General features: G+C 37.1%; 1 protein-coding gene across 1 annotated transcript in view; it reads left to right on the top strand.

The window, feature by feature from the left end:
- Nucleotides 1-15,179, top strand: part of LOC145769167 (membrane cofactor protein-like) — a 78,453-nt gene that overhangs the window by 38,256 nt on the left and 25,018 nt on the right. The window contains exons 5-7 of the mRNA XM_082580761.1: nt 3,499-3,615; nt 9,157-9,270; nt 11,416-11,529. Of these exons, the coding sequence (XP_082436887.1) occupies nt 3,499-3,615; nt 9,157-9,270; nt 11,416-11,529 (345 nt within the window). The remainder of the gene's footprint in view (nt 1-3,498; nt 3,616-9,156; nt 9,271-11,415; nt 11,530-15,179) is intronic.

Genomic DNA, 15,179 nt, shown 5'->3' with positions numbered 1-15,179 from the left:
CATGTAGTCATCGAGTTATTCTCCATTTACACGTAGCAGCTATCTCATAATTTTGAGTGTATCTCACAATTACTGTTTTTCTTCGGCTTCTCCCAAAAGCATTTGCAGTGATACATTTCCTCAATTGCAAGTTTTGTCAATGAGAGTATTTCCATAGAACGTTTATTTCGAAACCAGGTTTTTCGTGTCTTTACCCAAGGGAAAATTTCTTATTGTAACGTTTTTAATTCGTGAATGGATATTTGCTGGTTGAAACAACTTTTTTGAATAGTTTGTGGCCTACATACTATTTTGATCGTGGATTGCTATTCTTCGTAGAGCTGATAACGCAAAAACGTTTGCTATTATTGTTTCTAATTAACAACCTTGTGATCACTAGCTTTTATATTGTAGCATAAGAAATAACGCGTTTTGTGTTGTTGAGGTCAAACAAAACAATGGAAAACCAGAGTTAGACGATGCGCCTCTCTGCTCGCGCATATTGATGCACGAAGCAATTATGAGCTTATGGCTTGTTATCGCAATGTAATCCGTTTCACGCTTTGCTGGAAGTTAGTTAGAGATAGCAAATATTCACCAAAATCTTGAATTTACAAGAAAACTACACAAATGTTTGCATTAAATTTAATGTCATCAGATCTGCCTGGCAATTTTAGGAAAAGTCAAAGAAAAACTAAGTGCATGGCGTTACTGTGCTTCAAGTAATCAAAGGAAATATGAGGGAGGGTCAAATCTGGCCTCCCCTATGAAGAGCAAAGTGTTAACGAATTTGGTAGTTCTAGGGTTGAGCACAAAAATTATCACCAATAACCTGAGGTGTTATAATTGACTTACAATCAGTGTTGCCACGCAAAAAATTGCTAAACCTTCCCAAACCTTATTCTAAAACCCTTACATGTCCCAACGCAAGCGTCGGCACTGATCGGTCACTGATTTTCTTTAAAAATGGATATTTACTGCTATAAATGTATTTTATTTTGATGTAGAGAACTTCTGAACGTACCAAAGACGTACCATAGCTTGAAAAGCTACAATCCAGTTAATCAATCTAATCAATCAATCAATCTATCAATCAATCTAATCAATCTAATCGATCAATCCAGTTAATCAATCAAGGTTAATCAATCTATCTTTGTTTAGTTTGGTTAATAATCATTCGCTATCTCCGCTTGCAGCAGATTGCGCATCAACATGGGTTACTTGACTGGGTTCCATGTGATTTTATGAGCCGTACTGCGTCCATAGTTCCATGCTGGCTCAAGGCAGATTGGAAGTTAATTTGGTTACCCAATTTTAATAATAGAAAAAGCAATATATTTATGTCACAAGTAATTAAATGGAGTTCAATGGACTCAGGGCCGGATTAATGTTTTGATGGACCTGGGGTTATATGGCAATCTGAGGCCTATATTGTATTCCCCTCATTGTAGGCTACCAATCACAATTAAAATGAAATAACAAAACTTATACCCGAAGTACAGTATTTACTTATTAAACACATTCAAATGACATGTGTTTTTGGATTTAGACAAAGCAAAGCTGTGAATAACATCATCAGTGTCTATTTTTTTCAAAATTTTCTTTTCAATGCAGAGTAGAGCTAAGGAATGCAACCTTTTCTGGCCCATGGATGAACGTAGTTGATTCTTTATTCTTTTAAGCACTGAAAATGAACGCTAGCCTGAACAATTAGAAATTTTCAGACAAAGATATATTCTCAGGACAACAGATACATTAGGAAATGCATACATAAACTCATTTTCATTGATTAATCTAAACATTTTAGTTTCTTTGCTGCATTTGCTGTTAAAATGGTGTTGTTTTCATTATCAATCATCATCATAATGTTCCTTCCTCGTATTGAGGGTTGGATACAATGTGCCATTGTGCTCGACCATGAGCGTGTTGTTTTAGCAGTGCAGAAAAATGAATCATCTCTTAAGGCAGTGATTCTTCTAGATTAGATCATCTGGATAATTGTGAAGCAATGTTTTAGTACTCTTTTCAATTTTACAGTTAGTAATGGTATTTAATTCCGCCAGAAATTAAAATCTTATTTGAAGACGATCGTATGCTGCAATTCAGGATTTCATACACAAAATAATTTGGTCAATGATTGGCAACTATGGGTCTACTTTGAATCTGCTCCATGGATCAAGTGATGTGTCTTCAGACCAACCTTCGCTTTCCAAGCATACTTTTCTTCTCTTGTTTCTTGAAATTTCTTCAATATAATAATGACAGCCAATTAATACTCGACCCTTTTCTTCAAATTCTTGAAATTGAGATCTTAACCTTTTGAAGGTTTGACTCCTGGAGTCTTGTTCAGTTTGGGGGGGGGGCTGTCGATTCTTCTTATGCTTTAGGAATGATATCTCTGTTATTTTTTAAAGCACGATTTCAAAATTTGGGATTCACTTTGTAAAATTATTAATGCTGATCATATCCGAAAATTAAAACTATGTGAATTTTAGAACTGCTCATACACGTTGAAATATTGAGGTGACTTATGACTGTAATTGTAGCGTGAGTTTACACATTATTTTTGGCAGAGTAATGAAGAACATGCATTGCAATGTTGTGATTAAAAATTTTTTACATAATTTTACATACAGCCAATTCCCTTCATGCTGTGAAACAGTTAGGAGGGCCAAATTAATTACTTTCATCCAGCTGGTGGGAAAATTGTGAACAATAGAATATGAAATATTTCAGAGGATGTGCTGAGAAATGCCTTATATCTCTCAGTTTATACCCTTTATTCGCTCAAAATTTCAGCTCAATGGAGGTGAATGAAAGTTAGGAAAAGTCAAGAAATCTCGTAGTTGCAGCCTCAGTGGTTTTAGAGGTACAACTGTTGATACAAAAAAGTTGAATTGACAGTCCCCCCAACCTTCAAAGGGTTAATGTTTGAACAAAGTCATGTAGACCCTGAAGCAAATTTGTTGCCTTATTCAAAGTAATTTTTTTGCTATCCTGCACCGCCCGACTAGTTTTATGAAATCATTCCATTATGCACGACCATAACTCAATTAAAATAACGGTTTCGTTGCACATATGTCAATAAATTCCTCGCATGCAGTTGATGAGAAATATGCAACGTGCTCTTAGTAAGTTGTTATCGGTGGACGTATTTTTTGGTGGGCTTGGGGCTGCAGCCCCTTTAGACCCCATCTTAATCCAGCCCTGACTGGATTATAACTTAATGCCAATCAATGTATTGGTCAAGTCAATTAATTATAGATTTAAACAAGAGGGAGTGACTACTAAAGATCATTTTTTGAATAATCTACTTACTTGATTTGTTAATTGTGAGTGTCAAGTTGAAAAATGACACAAGTTTAGTTAGCTTACTGTAAAAATTCCTTAGAGATTCCTTACAGATGTCCCAAAATCCCTACGTATGGCAACATCGCCTACAATAACCTTATATCATATATTTTAAACCTTGTGACACGCATTGTGACGCACCAAAGGTTCATTATTGCATATTTTCAGGAGTTCAGGCATGTGACAACAATCCATGCATGAACGGAGGAATAATGGTGGATTGTTCATCACATGAATGCTTTTGTCACTGTCATCGTTATTTCTCTGGAGATAATTGTGAAAGCAGTAAGATTTACTCTAAAATATTCACAATTAGTTATTATACACAGTAGATGTAAAAGTTATTTGTTTGTTTTCAAATACTGGTTGTTGTGTAATTATTTCTAATATCAATTAAATTATCCAAATCGCTTCTTCGAAGAAGTCAGCTTTGCAATAAAATCCATTTCCATGAACCTGTCATCTTAAACTAATAAGGACGAATTGGTCCTGGCCGTTACATCATTTGTCCTCCTTATTACTTGTAGGCTTTCAATATGGAAAAGGCGAAAACTTCACAACAAACAAATCTTCTTCGCTTTTTTAACTTACAATGTTAACAATTTCATATCTTATATTGTTTTCTTCATAGTCACTAATTCGATTTCTAAAATGGAAAAAAAAACTCCAGTGCGACATAATGTAGTGCAACCTGCCTGCACAACAAGGGATACCCCTTAGTCTTTACTTATTCTTGCTAGCAGCAGAACCTCTAGCAAACACCATCAACAAAAATCCTCAAGTTGAAGGACTCGGAACACATGGCAGACAAAATATTAAATGCCCAAGCTATGCTGATGATATTACATTCACTCTCAATAGAAGATACTCAATCTTAAAAGCCTTTGAAACTTTAAAACAGTTTACCCTCGCCAGCGCATTACAACTGAACTGCTTCAAATCAAAGGGCGTAATCATAAACAGCAAACACTCGACCATTCCACTGCCTCTTATAGAATGGACACAAAATCCGCTTCTTCTTCTCGGCACAACTATTGGCCATGCAAATGAAGACACAATCTGGAACGAACTCATCCCAAACCTAAAGCTTGAAGCAAAACGACTAAATACAGCTCCACTCACACTTGACGCCAAATTTATTCTTGTTAAATCCAAGATCATTCCACTTGTTCTTTGCACAGCAAACTCTCACTCCCTCCACAACAACAAGTAAATACCCTCAACAATGCAATAGAAGCTTTCATAGCAGGGAAAAGCGGTTTAAAAATACCGATTTCCGTCCTCTAAAGAGACCGCCTAGATGGAGGATACAACATTGCAAGCTTAGCAATCTATGCTGATCTCACATACTTAAAAAACATAACTAAGTATTTTCATCTCAGAGTCTACCACCACCCCACAAGTACTACCACACAAATCATAGAATACTACATAGGAAACCAATTATCTAACTTATACAAACTATCTCAAGAAAATCACATACCTCACACCGCCACTCCATCACCCTTTTTCGCACATTCCTTAACACTTTTGAAGAGATACAAAATCACACTGAAAGAACTCACACTAGGCAAATTAAAACCAATATATCAAAGAATCTTTACATCACAAACACCCAAAAGACCAATAAACCGGCCAAACAAATGGAAAAAAACATCCACAACCCAATTCTCCCTAACTACTTGAAAACTTTCAACTACAAAACAATCCAAGACACCCTACCCTTCCGCACAAAATACAAAACATATCAATATGATGACAGCTTCACAAAGTGCGTTTTCTGCTTCAACAACCCAGGCTCGGCCATGCACTCCCTGGTCAGATGCCAAACGCTTCTCCCCATATGGAGCTACACTCAAGGGGTTATACAAAAGCTAACCACACTAGATCTAGACATCATCGGAGATTTGACCCCAATCAACTACAATGTCAATCAAGACATTTTCAACCCCACATAACTCGATCAAATAGTATACCTCATCACCATCACAAAATACCACATATGAAAAGCACGCAATAAAATAATATATGAAAATCGCACATTCACCAGTAATAGCATACTAAAGCCTATTAAGTCATCCATACATGCATGTTATACACTATCACTAGCCAACAACACAGACATACACAAATACACAATCAACTCAATTAAAAACATCATATCGCACTACAATCACACTACGTAACACCACCTCCAACACAGTGTATGCTTCATTTATCGTAAAGCATTATTTTTAGCATGTAATCTTATCAGTTGCTTACCATGACCTGAAGTGACCATTACAATCACCATTACGCAATATAAATGTGAATCATGCATTGTTCCAACGTCTTTTACATTAGACTTGACTGTTCATAAAGTAAGAACCTTCAGACTTCAGTGGATTCTTGCAAACTGCACTAAATCTTGATATAAACCCTTAAACTTGCCAAGCAATGTCACCATATGTAGGCTACATAATTTTCTTGCATTATCTACTCGTTTATTTTTTTGCCAGTATTGTAATTTAATCGTGCGTTATTACGCAAACAAAATCACTTTGTAAACATAAAAAAAAAAAAAAAAACAAACGAAGAGAAGATTACAATCAGGCCAAAAACATGCTCTACACTCTGGACGCTTACCCGAATCACATCCTGGAAGAGCGTCGACCGGAGTTCTTGGAAACAATCAATAATTTCGACGACTACACAGTTATCGAATTTCAAATCAGACCCAGAACGACTCCAACAAGCGACGAAGTGCCCTGTAAAAGCTTCTTCAAAACAGAGGAACAAAATTGTAAAAGCAGCTCTATCACTGAGATACACGATGCAAACAACACAACTCTCACTAAGAAAGATGACATTCTCAAAGAAGTACACAGCTTCTACCACTCCCTATGGGGTATAGAAGACGACATCGATTCTCAAGAACAAAACAGATACTTGAACATTCTTGGAGAGGCCAAAATTGAGGAAGACACAGCTGAACAAGCGGAACAGCTCAAGTCTAAAAGATGTAAAAACCGCCATCGTTTCTCTTAAATTCTTCGCCTGGATCCGATGGTCTCGGTGCATTATTCTACCAAGAATGCTGGCATTTCCTGAAACACGACATTTTAGAAATGCTTACGATTTGCTACTTGAGGAAAATAATGACTCCATCAATGAGAGAAGCAAAAGTGAAGTTAATCTTTAAAAAAGGTGAAAAAGAAAAGCTCTAAAACTGGAGACCGATCTCTCTACTCAATATCGATTACAAGATTTTGAGTAAAATCTTCTCTAACAGACTCACACCCATGATTACAAACCTGATTTGTCCAAATCAGAATTGTGGACTGCCAAACCGCAGAATAGAGCATGTCACTATGAACATACAAGCTGCCCTGGAAGCATCTCAAACACAACACAGGGACTTGTACAACATGATAACAGATTTTGAAAAAGCATTTGATAGAGTTAGTCACTCCTTTCTCTATGGAATCTTGAAGAAACTAGGCGTAAATCAAATTTAATGATGAATTACCTGGGTTTGGTTTACTACAAAACAAAACGAAAGATAGAAATAAACGGAGCCTTAACAAAACGAATTAACGTCAAAAGAGGCATTCGACAAGGTTGCCCCCTCAGCATGCTCTATTTCATAATCTGTGCCGACGCGCTTACCCGTCGCATAGAAAAACAATATCTGCTAAACGGTTTTCGTTTTTCCAAGCTGACAATCAAAATTCTGCAATTTGCGGACGACTCTACATTCATAACAAGAGACATACCATCTCTCAAAAAAATCTACAGAGAACTAGCCATCTACCGGACGATGTCCGGCCAGAAAGTGAACCAGGGAAAGACCCAAATCCTGGCTTCCAAACCTGATCTGGCCCAAAAAGCTCAGCAGCTCTTTCCTGAAGCTGCGATATTGAACAACATCAAGATCCTGGGCATCTGGCTAGGAACAAAAAAAAAACAGAACTTGACAAAATGAACCAGCAGACCGCCATCAAAAATCTCATACGATCGCCAACATCCACAAACCACGAAGACTCTCCTTCTACGGAAAGATTTCCATCATCAACACTCTCTTGGTACCCGTCACTTTGCCTCTGAGTAGTGTGCTGATGCCAACACAGCAGCACCTCAAAGAACTCAACAAAATTCTTTTCAACTTCTTTTCGTATCCTTCACCATTTTAACAACTCCAGAGAAGCAAAACACTTCCTCCTGTCAAGAGAAGCCCTGAGAAGACAGAATTTTTGCAGCCCATCCCAAGAAGACTCTGGGGTCCGCGAAAGCTACCCTTCCTTTGGCCGCTCCTCTCTGGCATCTCCGCCAAATGAGATGCCAGACTGCAATGGCCCGTTTCCCACAAGCAGGGGCCCTTCTTCAAGCGGGCAACAAGAAGATACACACACACAAACAAACTCAAATAAAATTAACTCCCTACCAAGACGCGCTAGTTCTCTAGCTTGGCCTGCCATCTCCTAGTCTGCTCCAACATCAGCAAGAGGAAAGTCGAGACAGACAGATCAGCTTGAGGCAGCCAATAACCATCATTTTGACATCCACAGATTACCATCTACCGCGGTGGGTCCTTCGGCCGGAGTAAGTACCTTGCCTCCCTAGTAGGTATCTTCCACGTAAGTTTGGTGTGCCTGCTGAGTGTTTAGGTGTGTGGACGGCTCCCGGAGCGGACGCATTAATGATGAGACAGGTAACAAAACCATTTCGTATGGAAAATTGTAAACCTGCAAGATGTAGTGGTATCCAACTTGAACTCCGAACGTTGGGCGATAAAAAAATTGGAAACGGTGTGCACTGTCTGCAGTTACATTAAATTATATATATCTAGCATTGCACGAAATTGTCTAGCCACCTGAGACGAAATGCTTATTGTGAAGGGCAGGAAGGTCGAAAAATAACAAGTTTAGGTTTAAAAAATTCTCAAAGAATAAAAACTAAAAGTCAAGAAATTTCAAATTTCTAGCATATTTCCTTCTGAGAAATATTTCACTTCTACAGTGGGGCGTACTCATAAAACCCCGTGTCACTACAAATAGGGTTAATGTTTATCTACTGAAATATGATTAAAACGTTTATACATATGCTGTATTTTTATATTAAATTCAATTTTATACACATTTTTTCTAATACTTACTTCTTGATTGAAATTACGTCTTAGTCACATTTAGTCTTTCCTTTATTCAAACAAACAAATTAAGTTAATGCAAAACAACCGGTGTCCGACGTTTTTTTCGTAAACAGTTTTTCGTAAAACAATTGTTCGTAAGCAATTGTTCATAAAACAGTTGTTCGTAAAATTGATTATTCGTAAAACAACTCTTCCTAAAGCATTTTTTCATGCATGCAGTTGAAATTTGATGTATACGAGAAATGCTTTACGAAGAATTGTTTTACGGATTTCATTTTACGAACAACAGTTTACGAACAATTGTTTTACGAAAAACTGTTTACGAACAATTGCTTTACGAACAATTGCTTACGAAAAATTTGCCTATAAACAAAACAACCACAAGAAGAAATTCTAATAATATTGTTTATGTTGTGACTGTCCGGAAGCTTGTGCTTGTCTTCAACGTGCCACTATGGAAGGCAGTGTATACATTGTCCTCGATGTAGAATTCTTCAACTAGTCATATAATCATGTGGCGTGTAGGCTCTCTCCAGATGAGTATTCAGCATGAACCAAATATCTTGCATTGGCGCAGCTTTATCTGTTGCACACGCTGTGCAGTGTGCAGTTTTGCGATGTCAGTTAGTATGTAAAAATTTATGCATTCTGACAAAGTTTAAATTTCCATTTTATCACTTTTAGTTTTGTTGTTTCAGTCGAAAGCCTCTGCTGGAGCTCGCCTTGTTTAAACCGAGGGAGATGCAGAGGAAACCGTGAATCTTACACGTGCGAGTGTAGCAGTGGATATGAGGGAGATAGTTGCCAAACAGGTAAAAAGTATCCACAGTAACTGAAGAAAATCAGCAGGTGGCACACGCACGTTAAAACTTTTAATCTTACAATCCTAGAAAAAAATTACATGGTTTGGTTTTGGAGTCCGTGGAACCCCAAGCACATAATGAAGTGTTTCTTAACCTTTTTTATTTTATGTCGCACCTGTAGAGTTTAGAAATATAGTGAGAAGTGAACTGTTGTAAAAATTCAGAGGCGTGCTAGGCTAGCGAAGCGAGCACAAAATATTTTGAGAACACCAGCATCAGGGCGTAGCCACGGCGCTTGGAAAAGTAATCGGCTTGGAAAAGTAATATTCTGTTTCCACAAATCTATGTTATAATGCTATTGCAACGTTTCAATATCATTGCAATTAATATTGAATGACTGTTTAGTTCTTGATTGATCTTCTTGATTGATTGTTCGTGATTGATCTTCTAATACTTACTTCTTGATTGAAATTACGTCACAGTCACACTTATTCTTTCCTTTATTCAAACAAACAAATTAAGTTAATGAAAAATAACCACAAGAAGAAATTCTAGTAATATTGTTTATGTTGTGACTGTTTGAAAGCTTGTGCTTGTCTTCAACGTGCCACTATGGAAGGCAGTGTATACATTGTCCTCGATATAGAATTGTTCACCTAGTCATATAATCATGTGGCGTGTAGGCCTTCTCCAGATGAGTATTCAGCATGAACCAAATATCTTGCATTGGCGCAGCTTTATCTGTTGCGCACGCTCTGTAGTGTATCAGATTTTGCAATGTCAGTTAGTATTAAAAATTTATACATTCTGACAAAGTTTAACCCTATGTTAGTAGTACGAGCTGTTTTCGTACGTGGAAAGTACGTCATGGGCTATCTTAGCCCCGCGCTAATTAATCGCTAATAACGAGAGCTATGATAATAACACAGCCAAAATATTTTACAAGACAATAGCCATGTGTATTGTTTTGCCCAACAAATTTATTGAAATAAAGTGTTTGAGACGAAAAATCTCAGAAAGTCGGTTTTTATTCTAATCTCCCGAAAATAGCTTCAAAATTGAAATTTTTGAATTATAACATTGAGCAGGGGTCACCAATCGTTTTTCTCTGAGGGCCGGATTGTTGCGAGATTAACAGCTGCGGGCCGGATGCAAATTGCGAAAAGATATACGTCTGCCCCTCTAGCTCAGTGGTTACGCGCCCGGCTCAAGATCACGCGGCGCTGGTTCGACTCTCGGGGTGTGCGCTTGAGCAACACATTTCAGGACTGCTCTCCATTTAGCGGCACCTAGTGAATGGAATAATTCCCCGGCAACAAGACTTCAACAATCGGAAAACTGCACTCTGCCAATCTCGGTAACCGGCCCTGCGTCAAGAGCCTCTACAAGTCTACAAGTATGTGAAACTACCAGGAATATCAGTGAACCTATCAAGGCTTTATCAGTCCGAGGATAATTGATTCAAAACCAACCAACCATATACAACTATTTAGAATCTCCATTGACTTAAATTGAGCACAATAAATAACAAAGTCAGCGGTGGAATAGCAAAGTTGTGCTAAAAATCGAAAGGTTGCTGGAAAAGTTATCCCCTGCTGTGATACACTGCAGGGCACCGTGCTCTTGAAAAAACATTTCATTATTCCAAATTTGGCCTAGGCCGTCCCCATTTGTGGTGGCCTAATGATAGAAACAATGATAAAAAAAAATCATAAAAAACAATTGTAGTGCAGCTGTTATTTCCGCAGCACGTGGCAGGCCGGATGAAATCAGTTCGCGGGCCGGTTCTGGCCCGCGGGCCGTAGTTTGGTGACCCCTGACATAGAGTAATGCTAAACTAAACAAAAAATTACTTTTCCTCATAAATATAAGGCATGTTTGAGCGTTTTTACATTACAAAGTAATTGCACTAACATTTATATTGCATTAACATATATGTAACTAGCATTGCACGAAAATGTCTAGCCACCTGAGACGAAATGCCTAGGATAAAAAAGTCGCAAAGAATAAACATTAAAAGTCAAGAAATTTCACATTTCTAGCATATTTCATTTTGTAAAATATTTAACTACTAGAGTGAGGCGACCTCATAACCCGTGTCGCTACAAATAGGGTTAAATTTCCATTTTATCACTTTTGGTTTTGTTGTTTCAGTTGAAAGCCTCTGCTGGAGCTCGCCTTGCCAAAACCAAGGAAGGTGTAGAGGAAACCTTCAATCTTACACGTGCGAGTGTGCCAGGGGATATGGAGGATATAATTGCGAAATAGGTACACGTAAGTGTAAGTAGTGGTTGATGCATGGTATTGGGAATAAATGTAAAAACCCTCGGTTAGATCCCTGAAAAACCCCTAGCTTTCGGCAAGAACCCTCGCTTGGTAAGAACCCTGCCCTTCGGTAAAAACCCTCGCTTTCGGTAAGAACCCTACATAAGGTTGTTTGGTCTGAACTTTGTGGTACGAGCTTGTAAGAAAGAATGTTATGACGTGATGATGTAAGAACCACCGGTACGGACCCTAGATCGAATGAACTTGTAAGAACGAATGTTATGTCTTTTACCTGTGATTTATTTTATTATTTCTGGCAAGCATTCAGGTTTTGTCAACACTTTTGCAACAACTTATTAAGTTTTATGTGTGTTCTAGCTACAATCTACTTATCACGAGTACATTTATAATAAAAATTTCGGATGAAAATAAAGAAACTCAACTTAGAATGGCATATACTTTGTGATTTGCGATAAATTTGTGCATAAAAAAATGTCAATTTTGAAACTGAACCAAAGTTAAACACATATAGCAATGACAGTTTACTGGCTTGTATACAGCAATACCAAAATTATTAATTTTTCCAGCTATATAATCCCAACCATTCTGTTAGAATCGATGAAACCTATTTTTTTAAACAAGTCTGAACACGATTTATTTGAGATTAGCGGTTTATGTTAAATCGATCACAACAAAGTTTCAAGTTGATTTTGTGACAAAGGTTTTTTTTCTTGAGTTTTCAGTAAATGTTCATTTATTTACATCATGCATAGGTACATTTTTTATTTCACCGTGTTATTGTTTGGTAATTTTTTTGTAAATAGCCCAGTCTTTTGTGTAACTTTAAGTGTTTGGTAAGATCTAAACAAAAATCAATCAATCTGATACATTTTATGGTAGCTTTTGAACAGGTCTAAACTGGTTTTGATGAAAATATGCTTGAAAACACATGATGATGCTTTATTAAATGACCCACGTATATCAACCACGAACCAAACCAGTTGCAATAATTTTGTTTCACAACATCAAAAAACTTTGTGTTCGTAGATTTTAATAATTGTTTTGGTCTGTACCAGTTTACTTACCGGTTTGTTTACCATCAACTTACGCTTAAACATAAGAAAATTACTTGAACATTCTACTTGGTTACATAGTACTATAGCATTTACGCGTGATGATTTCTTGTTCTTCTTTTATTTTCGCACTTGATTCCAAGCATTGACTGCATCTTGTATGAAAAGTTTCCAAGATTCTCTGTTGTTTGCTTTGTGTATTAGTTGTATGTTGGTGTTAGTTTTGTCGGTTTGTTGGTTCAAGTAAGTTAATCTTTGTCTACCTTGGGCACGCTTCCCTTCAATTTTGCCTGTGAGAGAGAGATGTTCTAACTTTCCTTTTCGCAACACTTGTCCTAAAAACTGAACTTGTTTTTTTGTTGATATTTTTTAGTAGATTGTTTGTTTGTTTGACTTGATTTAAAACAGTTTGGTTGCTTTTTCTGTCAGTCCAGGAAATCCTCTGCATTTTTCGGAATGCCCACATTTCAAACCCATTTATTCTTTTATTAATTGATTTGGTAATTGTCAAGGTGTCTGAATTACATTTAAAAATTGGGTAAATGTAACACTTCAATACTCTGAGTCTGGTTGCGAAAGATATGTTCTTGTTGCATAATATTGTTTTCATTTGCTGGAAAGAGGCTTTTGCTTGAGCAATACGAATATTGAACTTCTTGTCATCTTTGGCGTCCCAGTTTATTGTTGTCCCAAGATATCGAAAACTTTTTACTTGTTTTATAGTTGTTCCATTCATTTTAATTTGACAGATTGGAATTTCACTTTCTTTTTTCTTTGTGATTACCATCGTTTCCGTTTTCTTTTCATTCATTTCCATTCCAAATTCTTCACTTCTTTCATTTACTTTGTTCAACAAATTTTGTAATTTTGCTTCCGAATCAGCCACCCAGACAGTGTCGTCAGCATTCCTCAGGTTATTAAAGTTCCCCCTGTAATGTTTCGCGCTGGCCTTTACGTCTGACTGTTTCGGACGAACTCTCAAAGACGAACAGATAACTTTATTTGAATCTCAAACATAAATTGACAATGTACACGCCCACATAGCTGCGGCACTAACGATTGACTTTGACAACTAGTTGAACTCGAGTTGGAGAATGAAATGAAAGAGCGCAACGCTGTCAGGAAAGCGTATTTAACAGCGGCCAATCAAGAGGTCATGGAAAACGCGTAAGGCAAAACGTGAAACACGAGGTACAAACTTAAAAGGCAAGTTCTCCAAAGATTAAAAGTTTAAAGGCACATTTCCAATATATTACATCTCCCTTTGTCTGAGGAAAAAACTATTTCACAATACACAAACAGATTAAATTGAACTTATGAAGAGTGGTACACTGCCAAATACACATGAAATAACGAAATCACATCTACTACACAATTTACTTTTCAAAAGCTTAGGTGAACAGCAAGAACAACTTATAGCACGTATACCCTCGTTGTTAGCATTTCATTAACTCAAACAAAGCATTTCTGCAGTTGATTCTGCTTTTACAGTGGAATTTGACTAAGAATGAATTTGTCTTTGAAACTATGATTTCACCAAGATAAGGGGATTACATTGTTTTCTGCAATCAAAACAATACATTAACATATTGCAAAACAAAAGTAGCAAATTAAAAGCTTTCAAAACAAACAGCACAAAAGTAAATCAACTTTCCTTTAACTTTTCATCAGCAGCGCAACGTTTCCATCAGCAACAACTTTTCATCAGCAGCAGCTTTTTCATCAGCTGCAAGTTGCTGCATTTCTCGACATTTAACTGTTTGAAGGTTGGGGGGGGGCTGTCAATTCAACTTTTTTGCATCAACAGTTGTATCTCTAAAACCACTGAGGCTGCGACTACGAGATTTCTTGACTTTTCCTAACTTTCATTCACCTCTATTGAGCTGAAATTTTGAGCGAATAAAGGTTATAAATTGAGAGATATGAGGCATTTCTCAGCACATCCTCTGAAATATTTCATATTCTATTGTTCAAAACTTTCCCACCAGTTGGATGAAAGTAATTAATTTGGTCCATGTCTCGTTAATCCTAACTGCTTCACAGCGTGAAGGAAATTGGCAGAATGCGTGGATCTTTTGTTCTCACCACGGCTTATAAGCGACGTCGATACAGGAAAAGCTTCAACTTTGATACGATGATTTACCGTCGCTTGCGGTTGAAATTGCGTAAAATTAAACATAAGACTTGGTGACAATACATCTAGCGCGACAATTGTTTTTCGCAGAAAATGATGTCCTTTCAATCAAACAAAGCATAGGCTACAACGTTATTGCAATGACTCAGCGTCATTTGGAGTAGATTTGATATAAAATGTGAGATAAGTATTGAAAGTGATTGGCTGGTTTCTTTTGATTGCATTTTCCTTTCTCGTGACATATTCAACGTTGTGGACTGGTTTTAGATTGTACTGTTTGGGCCACAACGCTTTTTTGAATAATTAGAAATTTAGCTACTGTAGAAGCTGCGCTGTAACATATTATGATTTTGGTTTCAAATCTTTCCTTTTGTCCGACACACTATCAAAAGCAGAAAAGGCGTCGATGTTCCCAAAGCTTCTCACATATACTTGTAAACATTTAT

This window comes from Aplidium turbinatum, chromosome 1 (assembly GCF_918807975.1).
Source record: "Aplidium turbinatum chromosome 1, kaAplTurb1.1, whole genome shotgun sequence".
NCBI lineage: Eukaryota > Metazoa > Chordata > Ascidiacea > Aplousobranchia > Polyclinidae > Aplidium > Aplidium turbinatum.
This window is presented reverse-complemented; position numbering and strand designations above follow the sequence as displayed.